The 20,045-nt window shown below is 44.4% G+C and overlaps 1 protein-coding gene and 1 pseudogene across 4 annotated transcripts in view; one reads left to right on the forward strand and one right to left on the reverse strand.

Moving 5' to 3' along the window:
• Window positions 1-16,615, reverse strand: part of ZNF410 (zinc finger protein 410) — a 36,266-nt gene extending 19,651 nt beyond the window's left edge. For 2 of the 4 annotated variants that reach the window (XM_075532015.1, XM_075532012.1), the window contains exons 1-3: window positions 16,245-16,375; window positions 2,025-2,206; window positions 732-867 (exon numbers count right to left, since the gene is read on the reverse strand). In XM_075532015.1, coding sequence (XP_075388130.1) covers window positions 732-867; window positions 2,025-2,057 — 169 coding nt within the window. In that variant the 5' untranslated portion in view covers window positions 2,058-2,206; window positions 16,245-16,375. Of the gene's footprint in view, window positions 1-731; window positions 868-2,024; window positions 2,207-9,378; window positions 9,497-16,244 lie in introns of those variants that run through there. The other 2 variants (XM_075532014.1, XM_075532013.1) reach the window with 2 other exon arrangements.
• On the forward strand, window positions 1,523-1,652 carry LOC142426950 (U2 spliceosomal RNA; annotated as a pseudogene).
• Window positions 16,616-20,045: the final 3,430 nt, after the last annotated feature.

Here is a 20,045-nt window from a genome sequence, read left to right on the forward strand (position 1 = left end):
CATAGATTTTTTTTTTACTTCCTTCTTTTTCCTTCCTGTCATCGGACAGGCGTTCAGTATAGCTAGTTACTTCAACTACACTTACACTGAGCAGACTATATTGTACATACCTTAATCCACTATATTCTGGTTTTCCACCCCTTCACTCAATGGAACAGTTCCTGTCAAGGTCAATAGTCACTGCCTTTTAACTGCTGGGTGGCATATTTTTTGACAAGTCAGGTTGTGAACTACAAGGTCAGCAGTTCAAAAACACCAGCCACTCCAAAGGAGAAAGACTAGGTCTTTACTTCTGTAAAGAGTTACACTCTTGGAAATCCACACGGGCAGTTCTATCTACCCTGTCTAGAGAGTCACTGTGCTTGGAATCAACTCAACGGGCAGTGAGTTTGGTATGTTTTTTTTAGTTTGGCATGTTTTTTTTAGTTTGGCATGTTTTTTTTAGTTTGGTATGTTTTGGGGGAAGCTTACTTGCTTCCTAATACTCTACAGCTTCTCCTTCTGCCTTTCTTCACTGGCTCTCTTGCCTAAACCTTTAAAGGGCGTTCCACAGCATTCTGCCCTTGGCCTCCCTTTCTGCTCACAGTATGGGCGATCATACACATTCCCACGGCTTCAACTACGCATGCATCATGACTTCTATGGTTGCTTTTCCTGCACGACTACCAATTTCTGCAAATTCCACCAGACAGTTCTTGTCCTTTACCCATCTCTGGTATCTCAATGTTTACCTGGTAACATTAGCCGGCTGCATTCTGAAGCCTCAGTCACCGGAAGGAGGGACAAGCAAGTAATGTCTTTAGCTTCAGATTCCACTAGCCCCTGTCCCAATGGGATAGAGGTGTTCTGAACAAACTGTACCAGGAGCTGGAAGGGGCGAAAGAGGGCCACAATAAAAAATAAAGGCTGTTGGGTGTGGATCTAAACTTCTGAATTTGCCAAATGATAATGATATGTCAGATTTTTGTTGTTGTTGTTGCAAGTATCGCACCCATGCAATTAACATACCCACACAGAGTGCACATGGAAATGATGAAATTGTTAAGTAAAACAATTCAGACACGTCAAAATGTAGTCGTTTAAGTCCTGATAGTTCACTATTCTAGGCCTTACTCAGAGAAAAACTAGAGTAATTACAATACAATATACTATTATCAAGTTATAAAGATGCATTAAACACTGTCATCTTCCAAACAGAGAAATGGTAAAATTGTATTGTGGTGATTACATTTTAAAGAGCACTTTTCTATAACCTGCCTCTCATAATCTTCCTTGCAACTCAGCACTTTGCAGGTGTTTGACAGGTGATGAGTGAAGGTGAAGGCACTACAATACTTGTATTAAAGTTCCATGACTGTTTAGATCCATGCAGTCTTCCAACTAAGTAATCTACTTCTAAACTCAAGGACTGCTCTAGTGAGCAGAGATACGCTGACATTCAAGTGAGAAAAAAGAACCCACACACAACATAAATGAGGAGCTTCCAAAAATTCGTAATAAAATGACATTAAAGGATAATGGAATCGCTTCTCGGCCTTTTGGCTAAGATCAAGTGTAGGACTATGGAATTCTCCCACTAATTTTTTGAAGCCCCAATCACATAAAAATAAGATTTTGTCATTTTATAATTACCTAGATATATAATAATTTTATACTTAAATGTCAAATATAAAATGTCATAAAAGGTAAAAGTTGTTTAAAAATCTTTGAGAAGGTACTTAGAAATCAAAACAACAATAAAATAATACCAGAATTAGAAAACAATGGCCCAAGGGCCAAATCTAGTTCACCATCTGAGTTGTGAATAAAGTTTTTTATGGAATAGCGTCACATGCATACATTTAAGCGGGGTCTATGGCTGCTTTCTCATTACAACAGCAGAAATGAGTAGGTACTACCAACACTGTATGGCCCACAGAGCCTAAGATATTTACGAACTGACTTATTGCAGAAAAGGTTTGCTGACCCCAGAACTTTGTAATACAGCCCACCAAAATGAAAAGAAACAAGCTAACTGGACTCACCTCTGGTTTGGATTCTAACTCATCTGATAACATTGATTCAGCTTCCAAATCCTGAGTCTGTTCAGGGGCCAAGTTGAAATTTAATGCGGAGTCAATAACACCTTCCTGCTAGGCTCATATTTCTTTAGGAAATGCTATGTTCTTCCAGTGAGATGCTGTGCTAGGTGGTATATCACTTCAGACTAAAATGGGTAGGGGAAGAGGGGAGAAAGAGAAATAAGGGTGGAAAACAGCTCAAAGAGCAAAGAAAAACACTTCTTCATAGGCATATCCAAGTATCAAAATAATCAAACAAGAGCTAATCCCAGAGTATTTGTTTTAAACAGAAGCCCAGGAGATATAAAAACCCATAAAAATGCTATGTCTTGACCCAGAATATCTAATAATAATTCATTCTTTAAAAAGCCCTTTAAAAAATGGTCTGGAAGGTCTTGAAAAAGCTATATGCCCAAAGATGTCCATCTTATCATCTGAGATAATAAAACAACTGGAAGTAATAGAATGAATAATTAGGAATTGGTTAATTATGGTCATTTACTTTAAAATATGGTTATGAAAACAATGGGACAAAAAAGAAAAATGCTTATGACATGTTAAGTTACAATAATAAAATATAAAACTATAAACTTGCTATTATTAAAATGAGTTAGCAAAAATAAATAAAAATTAAAAAAATAAAATGAGTTAGCATATGCAGAGATAAAATGAAGACAATAGATACCAAGCGGTAGCTTGGTGTAACCTCTTTTCTATTTTCTTATTTCTCCAATTTTCTAGCCATATTGTTCTCATCATTTAAAAAACTTACATTAGAAGAAATACAGGCAAACAATTAGTGAACCAACAAGGTTTCCCAAAGGCAGCATTCTTAGTATCCGGATGTAGCTGTATTCCTTGTAGAAATTATATTACTGTTATGTGCTTGACACAATGGATGGACGTATGGATTGTGCGAAGAGCTCTAAGAGCCCCCAATAAAACGATTTTTTACAAAATTATATTATTGTTTTCTTACAGCTCCATTTCTTTTCTCTCTCAAGATTCTAGCAGGTGACACCACTGTATTTTGTACAACTGTTAAAATAGGGAGTAGTATTCTAATATTTGGTGTACTGGCTTACATGTTGGGCTGCTCATTAGAATCCAGTAGGCACTCCATAGGGGAATGAAGCTTTCTGTGGGAAACTAGCACTGAGGGAAATAGGATCAGGGCTGTATTCCCTAACTTATAACAGAGGGGATCTTTCAGGCTGGTATTCCACAGTAGGAAAGCCTCCACTTTGGTAAGTTAGAGGTAAAGTTCAAGTACATTATCCTGCTTTAAATATCATTCCCACAGATTCTCCCCATAACAGCTGTGCTGCCTTAAAGTGGCACATGGTTGATTCTATCTCTGATTAGAAGCAGACATCCTTTTCTCTCTTTCCGCTGTGTCACCAAACACCCTATACCTGATACCTCTCCCCCCAAGCCCCTCCCCCTCACACCCTATTGCAAGTATTAGGTTTCCTCACCTGTGAGCTCAGGGACCTCAATGTAGATCCCACCCACCTTGTGATGCATGTAACTACTGAACATGCATGTCTTACAGGTACCTGTAACTCCCAAGACGGAAACGGTGGTCCATCAAGAGGAGCTGAGGTGAGCATGCTACCATAAAATGTGTCAACTCCTTTATTGTATTGTCTCTCCTAGCCTCTATGACTTCACTATACTCTGGTACCTACTGGCTCTTCAGCTGTTGGAGCCTGGTTTCTTTGCTCCCATAAAGATTTACAGCCTTGGAAATCCACAGGAGCAGTTCTTCTCTTATCCCACAGAGTTGCTATACATTGGAATTAACTTAATAGCAGTGAGTTTTTGGTTAATTTTATTTTTAATAATTAAGTCATTTTATTGGGGGCTCGTACAACTCTTATCACAATCCACACATACATCCATTGTATATTTGTTTCCCTCATCATTCTCAAAACATTCGCTTTCTATTTGAGCCCTTGGTATCAGCTCATTTCCCAACTCCCTCCCTGCACCCCCCTCCATGAACCCTTGATAATTTTTAATTATTTTGTCATATCTTACACCTTCCAACATGTCCCTTCACCCACTTCTCCACTGTCCGTCCCCCAGGGAAGAAGTTATATGTAGATCCTTGTAATCTGTTCCCCCTTTCTCCCTCACCTTCCCTCTACACTCCCGGGTTTATTTTATTATATACAAGATAGTCTCCGAGTATGAAAGAGGCCCAGGATGCAAATCTTCCATTAATACCAGAGTAGGTCAGTAAATCAGAATCAAACAGACTTACTGAATTGAAAGGCATTAAAAAAAAAAAGAAACACATTTAGAATCACTTACTGTCCCGATGGTGCCTCCCACCCATCCTTGCCAGCTGCTTCCAATCCTACTTTTTTATCCTAAAGAAATAACAATTTGCAAGACCACACCCAAACCAAACCAAACCAAACCAAACCAAACCAAACCAAACCAAATGCCTTAATTACCTGACAGGGCATTTCCTAATCTGTAAATCTTTGTGGAAGCAGCACTACTCAGTGTAGTGGGTTACACGCTATTAAGACTCACAGCCTTGGAAACGGGTAGGAGCGCTTCTAATCTGCCCTGGAGGGTCACTAAGTCAGAACCAACTCAATGGCAGTGAGTTTTGAAAGAAATCTTTCTGGGAGCAGACTGCCTCATCTTTCTCCTGTGGAGCAGCTGGTGGTTTCAAACTGTTAACCTTGTGATTAGCAGTCCAAAGCATAACCCACTACCACCAGATGGGCTCTTTTATTTTAAAAGTGCTCTTCTAAGTTCCCTACACAAGTCACCATGAACGCCCCGCTGTTCCTTTCACATACTGTATAGACTCGAGTATAAGCCAACCTGAATTTCAGCAGAGGCACCAAGTTTTACTACAAAAACTGTATTAAAAATTTGCTGGGGGGATGGTGCATTTTATCCATTATGACTTTTGTCCGTAGGGAAGCAGGAAGGATCCCCCCAGAAGTTCTGGCCCCTGTACTTCCCTATTTTAAAGCCATGTTGAGGGGCTTTATCCCCAATTCGTAGGCCAAGATGAATTAACCCCGAGTTGGAGCACTGGAAACTATTCTTTATAAACATCACTGTTACCATTTAGAAACATGAGCATTATTACCTTAGTTTTGTCTTTTAAGAAAAACCATCCACCTACAAAAATTGCCTTGATGCAGACAGTTCTGGTTTGACTAGTATGCAAGGTGGGTCTTGGATGAGCACTGGCGCACTGTGGACACAGACCTGTCCACGCGCCGTTGGAGCAGAAGGCGCTGTGCATAGAAAAGTTGCTCTGAAGCAATATTTGCAAAACATGCAAACTTCTACATTTGGGAAAAAATAAAACAGATTTTTGTTGCTTAAAAAACAATGTGCTGAAGAACTCGGTTTACATACCAGTATATAGGGGACTTTCCCCTCCTCCTTATTCAAGTCCTCCAATCACTCTCTGTGACTCCCCATCTGACAGAGGAGGCAGGCAAGGCTTAGCCAAGTCACTAAGCTGAAGCCGGACTCCCAACAAATTTCTCAATCTTTAGCTTCAGTCTCATTTTTAAGAACCTCTAAGCCCGCAAATTAGGGAACTCTACCCCCAACAGACTTCTTTCTCTGAGGTGGCTGGAATCGGGGATAGGGCCTGACTCATTCTGTGGTTAGGTCAGGATTTCCTGCTTCTGGTGGGAAATCTCATTTAAAAAGAATATAACCAACTTTACATGAAAAGTGGGGGCATTTCTGAGAGGGAGGGGAGGGGCCAGGAAAGAAAATGCCCTTGGCCACACCGTCCTTGATTAGGGCAAACAGCCTTAGCCTAAAGATCACACCAGGAATAAAACCCCCCCCCCCAAAAAAAAAGTTTTTTTGGAAACTACATTATACGCATGGATTGACCCACATCTGTGGTGCTCAAATTCTGGGTTTGTATCCGTGCTGTATAAACAAAAGAGAGGCTAGAACCGGCTGACTCAAGTACAGATCAATGTGTCCTTATCCGACCTTCTGGCACCCCGCATCGCAAAATACATCTCAGGCAATGCCCCACATGCGAGTAAACCTTCCTCTTGGTGATTCTACTGCCTCCTGACTGAGGACTAGGTCTTATGTGGAATCAACCTGATAAACACATCAGAGACCAGCTACCACCCTACAGGAGAGCAGGCCAAACACCAGGGGAGCCTTCTAGGCAACGCTGTGCGTTCCAGTGGACTCCTTTGCTTGGCCAACCTGTCAGCTGTTTTGCATCTTTGTAGCCGTGCTGAGTGCGTGCTGGCGAAGTTCCCTCTCTTGGCTCCAGATCCTGCCTCTGGCTTGCCTCCCCCTCAATCTCCAATCCTGGGGACCTGAGCCGGTAGCCTATCTCCTGATCTGATTCCTTACTTGCCAGCCTCCACAATTACACGAGCCACTTCTTGGTTGGCTCGTGAGTTCCATGAGGCACTGCAATGAATGGCAGAGTCCTGAGGAGTACGAGAGAACACTGAAGAAAAGGGCTGGCCTATTTTGAAAAGTTAGACACTGGCAGCAACTCACAGGAAATCACCTTTATGCTGATCCTTCTCAAAGAAATCATTCATGCATCGAGTCAGGCAACCATAATGACCACAATCAATTTTAGAACATTTTCATCACCTCTCGAGGTTGCTCCCATGTGTCGGTTATAAATCATGCTGCTATGAACATTCATGTACAGGTTTCTGTATGGCCACATGCTTTCCTCTGACATACAGGAATGGAATTGCTGGATCATATGATAGCTGCATTTATCCTTTGGGGGAACTAGTAGACCGTTTCCCAAAGTGGTTAAAACATTTTACAATCCTATCAGCAGTTTACGAAGGCGCCCATTTCTCTGCATTCTGAGAAACCCTGGTTATACCTGAATCTTTAATAAAGCCATCCTAATGGGTGTGAAGTAGTATCTCATGGCAGTTTTGATTCATACTTCCCTGATACCTAATAACCTTGAGCATTTTTTCATGTGTTTATTGGCCACGTGAAAAACTTCTTTGGAGAAATGTCTTTTCAAATGCTTGGCCCATTTGTAAAGGCACCATGTGCTAAACGTTGGGACTGCTAACTGCAAAGTCAGCAGTTCAACCCATCAATCACTTTGCAGGAGAAAATGAGGCTGTCTGCAGACATAAAAAAATTTTCTTAGAAACCCAAAAGAGTAGTTCTATTCTGTCCTGTAGGGTCTCTATGTGTCAGAATCAACTCACCAGCAATATATGGCTTAGATGCAAGTCCCATTTCAGACTAACAATTTGCAAAATTTATTTCCCAATCTGAGGGTTGCTTGTAAGCTTGCAATGTAAATCTTATCTTCATGTGAACATGGTCACTCTACGAAGTTACCGAACAACACCCCATTAAAACCAACAGTCAAGGATAGTTTATTGTCAGGCTTGGTTAAGGGAGCTGATGATCCTAAACTACCAAATCATGTCATGATGATAAATACTGTTGTTAACTGCCCAGACTCAAGTCATCTCCATGCACAATGGAACGAGCTACTTTACAATCCTGTGCCATCCTCATGATTAGGTGCTGAACGGATCTTTGTTATCCATAAAGGCAGGTCACTGTCCCTTTCTTCCTAGTCTATTTTAGTCTCAAAGCTTCAATGAAAGTTATTCTGCATCATAACAAGGTGCCAACCTCCACTGGCAAATGGGTACATGAGGTATAGTGGCTAGAAACTGAATGTGGAACTCCCACCTGGAAGGTGAGAATCATACCACTAAACCATCAGTCTTGCTCATAAACATTAATAAATTAATCATATAATATTCTCTGAATACGGAACTCTATTACCATAATCGTTAAGTGCTTGGCTCCTAACTAAAAGGCTGGCAGTTTGAATTCACCCAATGGCTCTGCCAATATTAGGGGCATCCAGTATAACCACCCACCCGCCTTTAGGTGCAATTTACATGACAATGTTAAGGGTATTATTCTTATTCAGTGGGAAACTATTTTCAATCCACTTATGAGTCTCAGAGGAAATTTCTTCCTAGGATCTCTTATCCTATTAATTAAGAAAAGAGATTAGAAATGCAATGTACACAGCAGTCACCTACATAATATGAAGTTCTTTAAAATAGACTAATAGTTGTTCATTTGTTTTCTTATTTTAGTTTGTAGGTAGGTAAAAATTTAGCTGTGTAATAAGAGGAAATGACATTTACATACCAGCAACCAAGAGGCTAGGCCCAAAAAATCATATTTTCCACAGATCATAAACAGGGCGTCTGGGCTCAGGATCAAGAATTTAGAAGAAAGCAAACTGATCCCAGAGATTAGTTTAAGTAACGTCGTTCAGACCCCTTTCTCTTGGTATCTTCGGCAACAGCTGACAACGTTGATAGCTTACCTTTATACCTACATGGTTCCCCTGTGGGTATATTAGACTGCTTACAGAAAACAATTCTTCTCCAGTATGCCTTATTCACGGTCCAACTTCCACATGCACGAGGTGACTGAGGCACAAGCACATCAGGCACACCTTAGTCTTCAAAGTGACCCCCTTGCTCTTTTGTAACAGCAAAATCATGACTCCGGGATGAATGACCAGGTGGCACTCTGGGAGAACTTGAAAGAGTCAAACTGTATTAGCTGGCTACCCAGAGGAACTAGTTTTTCAAAGATTGTTTTTTTAACAGGGAGTTGTAATCCATACTGCTAGCTGCAGTCCTTGATCTTCATCAGCCAGGCTTCAAGCTTCAAGTCCTCCTTGCTTTCAGCAAGCAAGGTTGCGTCATCTCCGTTTCACAGGCTGTTGTTAAGTCTTCCTCTAATCCTGATGTTGCCTTCTTCTTCATCCCATGCAGCTTCTCAAATTATGTGAGCACAGACTGTAGGGTGAAGGAGATACCTTTGATGCACACCTTTCCAGGTTTTAAGTCACATAGTATTTCCTTGTTGAACATGTGTTCAAATGGCTGTCTCTTGGTCCATACACAGGTTCCACAGCACAATGAAGTGTTCTGGAACTGTCAGTCTTCTCAATGTTATCTATAGTTTGTGATCATCCACACAGAAGGCCTTTGCATAGTCAAAAAACACGGGTAAACCAATTTCTGGTATTCTCTGCTTTCAGCCCAAATCCATTTGACACCAGCAATATTCCTCCGCTTTGGTTGAAACCTGGGCAAATTCATCTTCTCAGTCCTAGGACACTAGGGAGAAAGAGGAGGCTTTCGTCCCTCAATAGGCACCCTCTTGGACACCCCCAGGGACACTTCCGCCCTGTTCTTTAGGGTCGCCAGGGGTCGGAATGGACTCGAGGGCAGTGGGTTGTTTGAGCTGGGACACTCACCTGGATAGGAAATCCAGTGGCTCTCCCACACCCAGTCAACTGCTGTTAAGTAGGTTTAGACTGACTGGGCGGAGGACAGAGGAGGCCTGCTGGCGGGTTGGGTTTCCAAGGCGGCCGTCTTTACAGAAGCAGATTGCTCTCTCTTTTCCCCACAGAGTGCCCAGTGGGTCCCAATTGCTGATCTCTGGTTAGCAGCCAAGCACTTAATCATTGTGCTACCAAGAGCTCCTAGTATCAATAGCAATACAGAAACCTTTAGAAACAACGTTCTACATAAAAGTGCTTACGAAAGAAGTAAATCTGCCAAATGCTTAATATATAAGAGGTTGCTTAAGAACTCTTTGTTTTACTGAGTTCTAATTTCCTGAAGAACAATGGTTCTCTTTAAAAACAAAACACTACTACAATCCACAGTAAGAAATGCATCCTACATTATAATCCAGAGATGGGAAGAATAATCCACCCCACACACACACAAATAAATCAAATGTCTTCATGAAACAATGCTAGCCTTTACTCATTTCATCGCACTCTGGTTTTCCCCATTCTTCTTTTTCTTAATGAAAACAACAAACAAACCAAACCACTAAAAATCTACCCCACAACCCATGTAAGGGTCTATCTCACACACTGGGAAACATGATGAGAGCGTTCTCAAATATCTGAGGCACAGTTACTTAACAAGGGTCACACAGAGAATCAGCCACAAAAGCCACAGGTATCAATATGCATTAAACACAATAAACAATTTTCATTAATGGGGATTTTGATGAAATTGAGATTACTTGAATCATGTCCTCAAGTCTTGCCTGTGAGTTTTATAGGAAAGTAAACACTATACACTAGACATTAACAAGCAACAAAATGTACAACAATTCTTATAAACCAGTCTTTAGTCCCGAGTTCCAAAGGAGCATTCAAGAACATTAATAGAAATTAATGGAGATGCCACTGCCCTAGAACTAGCCTAGAAGCAACCCGTTATATGGGACATACAGGAAGGAAGCAAATGAGGAACAGAGCAGCACCGCCTCCTACTTCAGTCCTGACTGCCATCCGGCAGGGAGGGCGTCCGCAAAGCACACGGACAAGGGGTCCTACTCCTCTGCCTCATGAAAGAAACAGCCCGGCGACTGCGCCGAGCCGTACTGCTCTTTCTTGAGACAGGCAGGAAATTCTTTGACCTTGACCTAGTTTGGGAAAGAGGTGGGGTGGGAAACTGAGAGAAAAAAAAAAGAGAACAAAACCGAGAAGCATTATGTTTCCAACTGGTAGGACTCATACAGCTTAAAACAGAGCGCATGATTTCAACCAGGACGACTACTCTCTTTGACCATGGGCCAATCTTCATCTCAGCTCCATCCATCTTTAACTGTAACTAATCACGGTATAGAAACAAACAAGGAGGGGACATTAAAAAATAAAAAAACTAAACAAAAAGTTCTGATGGTGGTGAATTACACAAACTCAAAATAACTGTTTTCAGGGAGCAGTGCCAATTGCTATAAAATGGTGACACTAGGAATAGGAAAGGAAGGCATCTTTCTCTATCTAGCACATCGATTAGACTAACTTCTACTGCTAAAGAGAGTACTCTGAAAGAAGTCTGGAAGGCAGGGTTGGGGAGCCACATGTACCTTAGAAGCCCTAGAATTGACCCCGCTTGGCCTTTCTTCCCAGGATCTCCGGAGGCACTCCATCCCTCTCGCAGCCCTGGTCTTCCCTTGTGTCTTTCAGAGCCAAGCTGACCAGTGGAGCTCATCTCTCATCACACCCCCAAAACCCCCTTTTCAAAGGGCACCGATGATCATGTCAAAACAGACACTTGCTAGCTTCATCGTAGTTGATCTTTGCAATGAACAACGATTGCTTTTGCACACGAATTCCTGCAAAATTCCACATTATTTTTGGCAATCTACCCTTCCCCGGTGGACGTTCTTGGTAGGATTATAAATTAAGGTGCTTTTCTCCCCCGAAGGAGCTATGGAGGCACAGGCACAGTGGGAAACGCATTGAGTTGTTAACCACAAGGTTGGCGATTCGAATCCACTCGCTGCCCTGATGGAGAAAGAGGAGACTATTTCCTTTGGTAAAATGTTGAAGTCTCAGAAACTCAAGGAGGAGTTCCACTCTATCTTGTACGGTTGATATGAGCTGGAACTGACATGCTGGCAGCAGGTTCTGGTTTGGAAGGCCCCTGACCAATATTAGAGGCGTCCGGGTGGCACAGTGACTGAAGCACCCTTCGACAGAGGTGACTTACCACATCTCTGAGAGACGTGGCCTTCTGCTTCCAGGAGATGACAGCCTTGGAAACCTCCGCGAGTTCTGCTTGGCTTTACAGTCGTTTATGAGTTGGAGTCAACTTAATGACAATTACTTTTTGACCCATAATTTAACTAATCAGATACTTTCCCTTAGTTTATGAATCCCAAAAGAAGTTAACTAAGGCTTGGACTGCAAATATGTCGGCTTATTCTTTTCAGTAACGTGGTCAGTAGTCTCGCCCTGGGGTGTCTCTGGTTTCCAGTCTTTCTGAAACCAAGTCCTCCGGCATTTCCTTGGCTTGATGGGCTGCCTCACTCTTCTCCTGAAGTCAAGGGACTGCTTGCCATCAACGAGCTCTTCCTGGCATTGCCTCTCGGAAGCATGGCCTCCTTCCTGAAATGTTTTACATTCCTCACTTTCAGGATACATGGTCCTCTTACCCCACAGCATCGGGAATTCTTCCAATCTCCTCAGCCACTGAACACTAACGTTCCTCGGAACGCCCTTCTGGGCTCTCTTCTGTGCTTCCAAAGTGTGAACGCAGCACCGGTTGCCTGGCTGTCACTCTTCTGGGCTCTCTTCTGTGCTTCCAAAGTGTGAACGCAGCATCGGTTGCCTGGCTGTCACTCTTCTGGGCTCTCTTCTGCGCTTCCAAAGTGTGAGTGCATCATCGGTTGCCTGGCTGTCACTGCTGGGGCCTCCAAGAGTGATGTCTGCAGCCCGATCTTCTCCGAGTTGCACAGGTGTACAGTCAATGGCCCATTTGACATCTAACAGCTAAACGCCATTATCTCAAGCTTACTAGTCAAAAGGGATTTTATCCCAAGTTCATCCCCCACCAGCTCCTGTCAATCTCACCCTTAACCCCCCAAGACAGGACCACCACCCACTCTATTTAGAAGCCACTTTTTATTATTTTGTTTCCTTCATCCCATTATCTTCAAATCCTGAAGAGATGGAAAGCCAATCACTTCTATCTTCCCCCGCCACATCCACTCTCTCCCTAAAATAGTCCCTGCTTCAACTCCCTCTCCCCCCCTCCTTTGCACCCTCTTCACAGCGGTAAAGGACATCGCCTTACAATGTGAGCTCTATTATAACACTCCCCGGGCTGAAACCCTTCAATGCTTTTCCAGTGTGTCGAGACAAAAACCCAAGCTCCTTCTCCTGGCTGACCAGACCACTGATTCATTCTGGCCCCTTTCCTACACATTCTGGAACTGCTCTGATGGCCACCGTATCCATAGAAGGCACTCCCATGTTCCCTCCTTGACGTTCTATCTTCATTGTTTCCTTTATAGCACACTTATCACAGTTTCCAATTATCTTGTTTTACAGAGTATACTTTTTTGGGTCTGGATACTCCCTAAATTATAAACTTCACCCAAGAGGGCAGGAACATATTTGTTTTGTTTACTTGTACACCTCCCAGCACCTAGCACAGCGCCTGGAATGAGCTTAAAGGGCTTCCATACAAGTTTCATGTAAGCCCCTGGTGGCAACAAATAAATGTGCGATGAATAAATGGCGTGGTATATGACACCCAACTTTTCATTCCTATTCCCAACCTATCGTGCGAACTCCAGGCCCTCATTTCTAAAAGGTTGCTGGGAATTCCACATGGATAGCTGCACCTCAAGCCTAACAATGCTTAAAATCCAGATGAGGCCTTCTCTCACCAAATCCATCCTCCTTCGACCACTGCCCACTTTCCCAAACCACTCAGTTGCAAATTAGAGATTTTTAACAATCTCCCATATTTAATGTGCTCCCATATTCTAGCAGTTCTTACTGTCCAAAATCTATCCCTACTGTACTGCCCAGTCTCTAGCTCTCATTAGCTTTCAACTGCACTGTTAACACAGGTTTCCAGCTAGGCACCCTGCTTTTAAAATTTCTCCACTTCAGGTTCTGAACAGCCACTCGCGTGCTTGCTTTCAGACATACTTAGTGCTTAATCAAGTTCCTAACGCAGGTATGTCCGCCTTCCATTCAGTGCACCTCAGAATAGCCAAATCCAGAAGCATAAGATTTTGAGTATTCCACACGATGTCTTCAAGTCTCTCTCCAGAAAATGGCACTTTCCATTCTTTTCTTCATGAATCCTTTACTCCAGACTCCACTGGACTGGCTATTAAAGAACACACACCACATCCTGTTTTCGTTAGTGCTCAAGGTCTTTGCTTGGGAAAGTTCTTCAATCAATAATAAACCTAAGCAAGGTCCATCTTGTGAAATCCTTTCCAGCTTTTAAAATCCAATGCAAATGGCATCTCCTCTATAAAATCTATGATCCTCCCCCTCCAGTCGTACCTGATGTGTCCTTCCTTTGATGCTCCCACAGCACACTTAACATCTAGTTATTATTTCATCACGTGACGGGTGTTAGCAAAAGGAGCTCTGGTGGTGTAGTGCTTATGTGTTGGACTCTTAAGTGCAAAGTCAGTAGTTTAAAACCAAGAGTTCCTCCTTGGAAGAAAGACAGGAATTTCTACGTCTGTACAGCATTACTGACTGGGAAACCCAGGGGGCAGTTCTACCCTGTCCTGCAGGGTCCCTGAGTCTAGACATCCACTCCATGGCAGTGAGTTTGGTTTGGGTTCAGTAGGTGTTAGCTGTGGGTGTGCATGACTTTCCCACAAGCTCCTTTACCACCTTCCTCCTGCTCTCCAGAAGCACTCCAGAAATATTTACTGACTGAAAGATAAGCGTGCTCATTTATAGATTACATAACTTGTCAAAAGCCAGGCATCTAGTTAGATGCAAAATGTTTAAAACTAGAACCTCAATCTGTAGTTTGCCATTATTCACCATTAAGTTAACACAAAGTGAAATTTCTCTTACAACAAATACCTGACTTTAATGTTTTATCCTTAGAAAATGGTCCACTGATCCTTGTGCTAAAGTAAATAAAAGTAGAAATTTTATTTATTTTTGTTCACACGAGGGCATCAAAAAAGTTCATGGAAAAATAGGATGAAAAGAAAATGGAATTTTCCCACAAACTTTCTTTAGTCCTCTCATACACTGAACAAACACAAACGCAATAATTTCTACACGAACAATTCAGTGACATTGATTACACACTTGCTGCTGTACAACCATTCTCCTCACCTTCCTCTTCTCAATTGTCACCCCCCCCCACTTCCTATCTAGTCTTTGGAGTTGTTGTGGTCAACGTGGTCCCATATATATATATTTAAGGAGTACAATGCTCAAGGCAGACATTCTTTATTACTTAAGTTAAACCATTGTTTCATTTTAAGAACATGTCATTGGATATTTTTGGTTTCAGAGGTTCATCCAGTCTCCAAGGCTCTCCAAGTCAGCAGTCCATGAAAATTTGAGATTATACCCTATAGTTTCCCTCTTGTAATCTAAATTCTGTTTAGGATCTTTGGCCTAAGATTCTTTGGTCATTCGGCAAGGGTAGCAGGCACCATCTAGTTCTTCTGGTCTCATGGGAAGGGAGTTCACAGAGAAAATTAACCCCACATTTCACAGTCTACTATTTCTGATTTTCCTCTTTTCACTGTCGCACTAGGCAGCAGTGACAGATTACTGGGCCTTGGGTGGGCACTTGCAAGCTTTAAGACCCTCGGCCCTTTGCACATAACTGGTAGGTAGGACAGAAGTGCTAAACACATTATTAAGCCAATATACTAGGAAACAGGGTCCCAAATCCCCAAACCAAGGAACCAAAACCCATGAGGTGTTTGATTGCAGGTAAGTAGCCTCCACAGCTACTCTTGCTGTTATTGATATAACTATTAACCGTTTAACTTTTTACAGGTGCATAACTACAATAATTGGCTGTGCAACTGGCCATTACCTCCGGAAGGGGTAACACCGGCCTCCCTTCGCCCCTCTCTCCAGTCCCTGGTCTCTATGCAAAATGCAGAAAGTCCCGAGTTAAAAATGAACTTGCACTTGGTGCCAACCTGCAGTTTTCAGGACCTCATACCCTAGTGAGAGAAACTTTAATAAACTATCTTAATTATCTTAAGAAACTTTGTTGGATACATTCAACCGGAGGGAGGGAAGCAGGCGGGCTTGCAAACGCAGCGCGAACCGCGAAGGGGAATTCGCCGGCCCAGGCTCACCCGGTTGGGAGGCGCCCGCCCTCTCGCAGACCCAGAAAGTAAGGGGCCGGTGGAAGGAGCGCGCAGCTCCGCGGGCGGCACCTCGCAGGGCAGCGCTCCCTGGCATCCCTCGCCCTCCATTACAACGGCCGGAGGACAAGGCCCGGGTGCGCGGGCTGGCCTGGCGGCCAGTGCGGCCCCGGGGTCCTCGCCCCGGGGGCTTTGCGACCCCAGCTCTCGCGGGACCGTCTAGTTTCCAAGCCCCTGCCCCCCAAACCAAGTAAAGGAGCCGGAACATTGGCCCCCAAGCCCCGCGTGGGGAAGGGCCGGAGCCGGGGGGCTTTAGACCGGCCGCTCCCGGGCCGCCAGGTCCCAGAGGGGTGCCCGCGGGGGGCGGTTTCCTTGGCGTCTCCCGGGGAGACGCCGGCCTGCGCTCCTCGGCGCCCGGCGCTGGCTCCCCAACTCCCGGGGACCACCTGGCTGCGCGGGCGTGGCCGCGCCCGCCCCACGGCTCACCTCGTCCCGGGCAGCGGCCGTCCGTCAGGCGGTCCCGGATTCCGTCCCCACGCAGCGTCTTCCGGCTCCCGCCGGAAGCAGCTCGGGTGCGGGACAGGAAGTTTGGCCACCCCCCACGCACACACCCACCCGCTCGCCTCCGAGTCGGGGCCGGAGCCGGCGGCGCTCGCCCGGGGAGGCGCTGCCGGGCTCGGTCTCCAGGCGGAAGCGGCCGCGGGCCCCCGCCCCGGTGTCATTCTCTCGGCCTTCGGCGCCCCGGGGCCGGCGGAGCCCGAAAAAGGGGGTCAGTGAGTCCCCGCCGTGACGTCATCGCTTCCCAGGCGCGGCCGCCGAGCGCGGAACCGCAGTTGCGGCGCCGGCCTCCGCGGAAGACGGGGCGCCCGGCGGGCGGGCGGGCGGGAGGACCTGCGAGCGTCGCCGCGGCCCGGGCACTTGGCGCCGAGCATTTGGGAGGGGGTGTGCCCTGAGGTGCACGTGAACTTCTCCGGAAATGTGGATTCCTAGAGGCTCGAGCTCTGCGTATTGGGTCTGAAGAGGTGGGGATTCCAAAGTGTGCAGTCCCAGGCTGGATGCCGCCGCTCCTGAGAGCTTTGTGAGCCGGCCTGCCTGACCCCTTGCAATCAGTCGCTGAGTTCGGGATCCTTGGTAAGTGTCGAATTAAGAGCGACTCGACTCATCGAAAGTATTGGCGGTGGGAAGGGTTTCTCAAGGCAAGCACAGGTTTATCAGTGTGCGGATAGAGTATTGGGGCACCCGAATCAATGATGAGTAAGAAACAGGCTTGGGGAGAAAATTCTTCAGATACGTAAGGGTTTGTTTGAGTTGCTACAGGATATTAGAGGTAAAAGTCCAGAGCTCAGATAAGAGGTAGAAACAGATGGGAGTTACTACTGAGAGTGGAAGCCCGCTGGGGTAGGAGGGCATCCTGGAAAAGAGGGGGCCCGCTTGAGTCAGTCGGAGTGACCACAATTTGAATCTGTTTATGACAAATTTATACAAAAGTAAATTGCAAGGTGTAAACAAGTGACCAGGAGCCCTGGTTCGAACCTTAAGTGGTAACGCGATGAGCTGTTAACTCCAAAGTCAGCGGTTCAAACTCTCCAGCCGCTCCCAAGAGAATGAAGGCTTTCTACGATGCTAAAGTTTTAGTCTCTGAAACCCAGCAGTATCACTGTCCTATGAGTCAGAATTAACTCAGTGGCCGTGAGTTTTGTCCATCAACCAGCACAACACTCAGAAAAGCATCCTTTAAGTTTACTATTGTAAAAAGTTGATTACAATCAATACAGCAAACTCCTTTAGGAGTATACCGGTTTAGTATTGAGCATGCATGCCTGCAGCCATTCAATATCCCCAGTCCTGCCATTTTCTAAAATCTCTGTGTCTAAGTCGATGTAATCACCAAAAAGTTCAAGTTCTTTTTGAAAGCTCACTTTATATCACCTTTTTAAATACCTCCACCAGCATCCATAGTGGCTTTAGGATAGCTAATAAAAAATTTGAAATAGTTTCAGCAGAGAAAAAAAACAACTTAAAGGTTGATTTCAACCCATGTTCCTATAACCTGTGCTACTGTTTAAATTCAGAATTATCCACACTAAATTTAAAATGGGGTGTGTTTGGTAACTGTACAAAATGGGGAGAAATCAGTGTGACTTCCTGGATGACTGCTCTTCCAGAGGCTACAACGTGAATTCTTCTGAAATGCAAACTATCTGCTTTCCAGTGTTACCTCCAGCATCCATTTTCACTTGAAATCAGGATTTTCGTATTTACAATAAGGGGAAATGAGAGTTCAGCAGTTGTTTTGCAGCTGCTAGTTAGGTGTCAATTTAAGGACTGAGTGTAGGGATGGAGTCTAGGCTGTCAATCTGGAGGTTATGTAGCCCATGAGACTTCTGTGTGGGCATGGCCTTCTCCTGAGAATTCTGGGAAATTTGGAACTTCCTCTATGGAGGCAGAAGACACCTCTCTGCTACTCCTTGGGAACCATTGCAGAAGACAAGCCACTTGAATGCAACCAGACCTCGGAAGCCAGAGAAGTCACAGGGAGACCCCTGCCAGCGCTGAGATGCTTACAACGCCACTGGACCAAAGACTTTCTACCTACCCACTGGCTTGTGATCGTCCTGCATTCAGCTTTCTTGCATGTGTTTCGTTGAGTCTGAAGAGGGCTTTATAGATTGGTGTTGGACATATGCGCTGATATCAGACTTATGGCCTTGGATGGGATGTTTTCTCATGTTCAGCTCCTCTTGTATATAAATCTTTCTTATACACGAGTTCATGGATTTCTCTCTCTAGTCTTCCCAGACTAACGCAAGGTAGCACACGTCTAATCAATGGGCATCAGCCACAGGCCTAGTATGAACTGTCAGTGAAAACTTGTATTAACTTTTAATTCTTGCTTCCTACTTTTTGAAGCCGCACACATTAGTTTTGTGTGTTACTGGGTATGAGTTGGTAGGTTATTTTTTTTAGGTCTGTAAACACTCAAAAATCGTTTTCCCCATATACATTAATGGTAGTTATTCCTTTGCTTGATGCTGCTTTGGCCTAAGATCTCATAGGCACACTGCACTTTTGAACAGCAGGGAAAACCTGTCTCTGCCCTCTAAATGCAACTTACTTGTCAGCGTGTCTTTGCTTGCTTAATGCTCTTTAAAGCTCTAAGCCATAGAGTAAGTTATTTGGCAAAACACCAGTGTGTCGTCATGCAGTGTTTCCCAAAGCAGGTGATTACCACCCGCCCTGGGGAATGTTGGAATGATCCAGGGAGGCTGTGAAGCAGATACCTAGACTTTGTTCCACAAAAATGTGTCATTGTCGGGTGCTAAGTTTGCTTTTGGAAAAGGGGGTAGTGGGCGTGGTGTTAGGTGCCTTAAAGCTGGGTCTTCCTAGTAGCTGCCCTATGTCCCACAGAACACAGCGCTGCCCAGTCCTGGGCCAGCCTCAAAAGCTGTTCCTGTGTTGGAGCCCGTTGTCGCAGGCACCGTGTTAATCCATGTTGTGGGTCTTCCTCTTTTTCACTGCCCCTCTAGTATGATGTCCTCTTCCAGGGACTGGTCTCTCCCGACAACATGGCCACTGTAATGAGACCCAGCCGCACCATCCTTCCCTTTCAGGAGCATTCTGTTTTAAGTCTTCCTTATTCAATGTCTAACTTTCACATGCATATGAGGCAATTGAAAATACCATGGCTTGGATCAGGGGCACCTCAGTCCTCAGAATAACATCCTTGCTTTTCAACACTTTAAAGAGGCCTAGTGCAGCACATTTACACAGTACAATGTGTCCTTTGATCTCTTGACTGCTGTTTCCTTGAACATTGATTATGGATCCAAGCAAGATGAAATCCTGACTTCAATTTTTAGTGCTTGTCTTAATGAAAAATATTTTGAGTTTCATTCTGACAGGTTTTTGCCTTACACAGGTGTATTCACATACTTGCCAAAGTGAACCATAAAGAATCAAGATGGTCATACAGATCTTAAGTTCTAGTAGTAGAGAGCAAAAGTGCCTGGAAAACTACTATTCATGTCCCAAATCTCAAGGTTGTGGATAGGAGCCACCCCTTTCTTACCCTCCCCTTCTCCAAAGCTCACAATCCTCTCACCCACCAGCCCAAGCTTTTCCCTTTAGTACCTTTTTGTTTTCCTGAGGAAAACTAATCTCTCCCTGGGCGCCAGGCACATGGGCAGCCAGAACACACCACCAGAAAATCCTATGTCTCCAATTTACTTTTCTAATCAGAAATAAAGTTTTGTCTTTATTTTAAAGAAAACTCCATGACAAAATGTA

The sequence above is a fragment of the Tenrec ecaudatus genome, chromosome 14 (assembly GCF_050624435.1).
Source record: "Tenrec ecaudatus isolate mTenEca1 chromosome 14, mTenEca1.hap1, whole genome shotgun sequence".
Classification (NCBI taxonomy): Eukaryota; Metazoa; Chordata; class Mammalia; order Afrosoricida; family Tenrecidae; genus Tenrec; species Tenrec ecaudatus.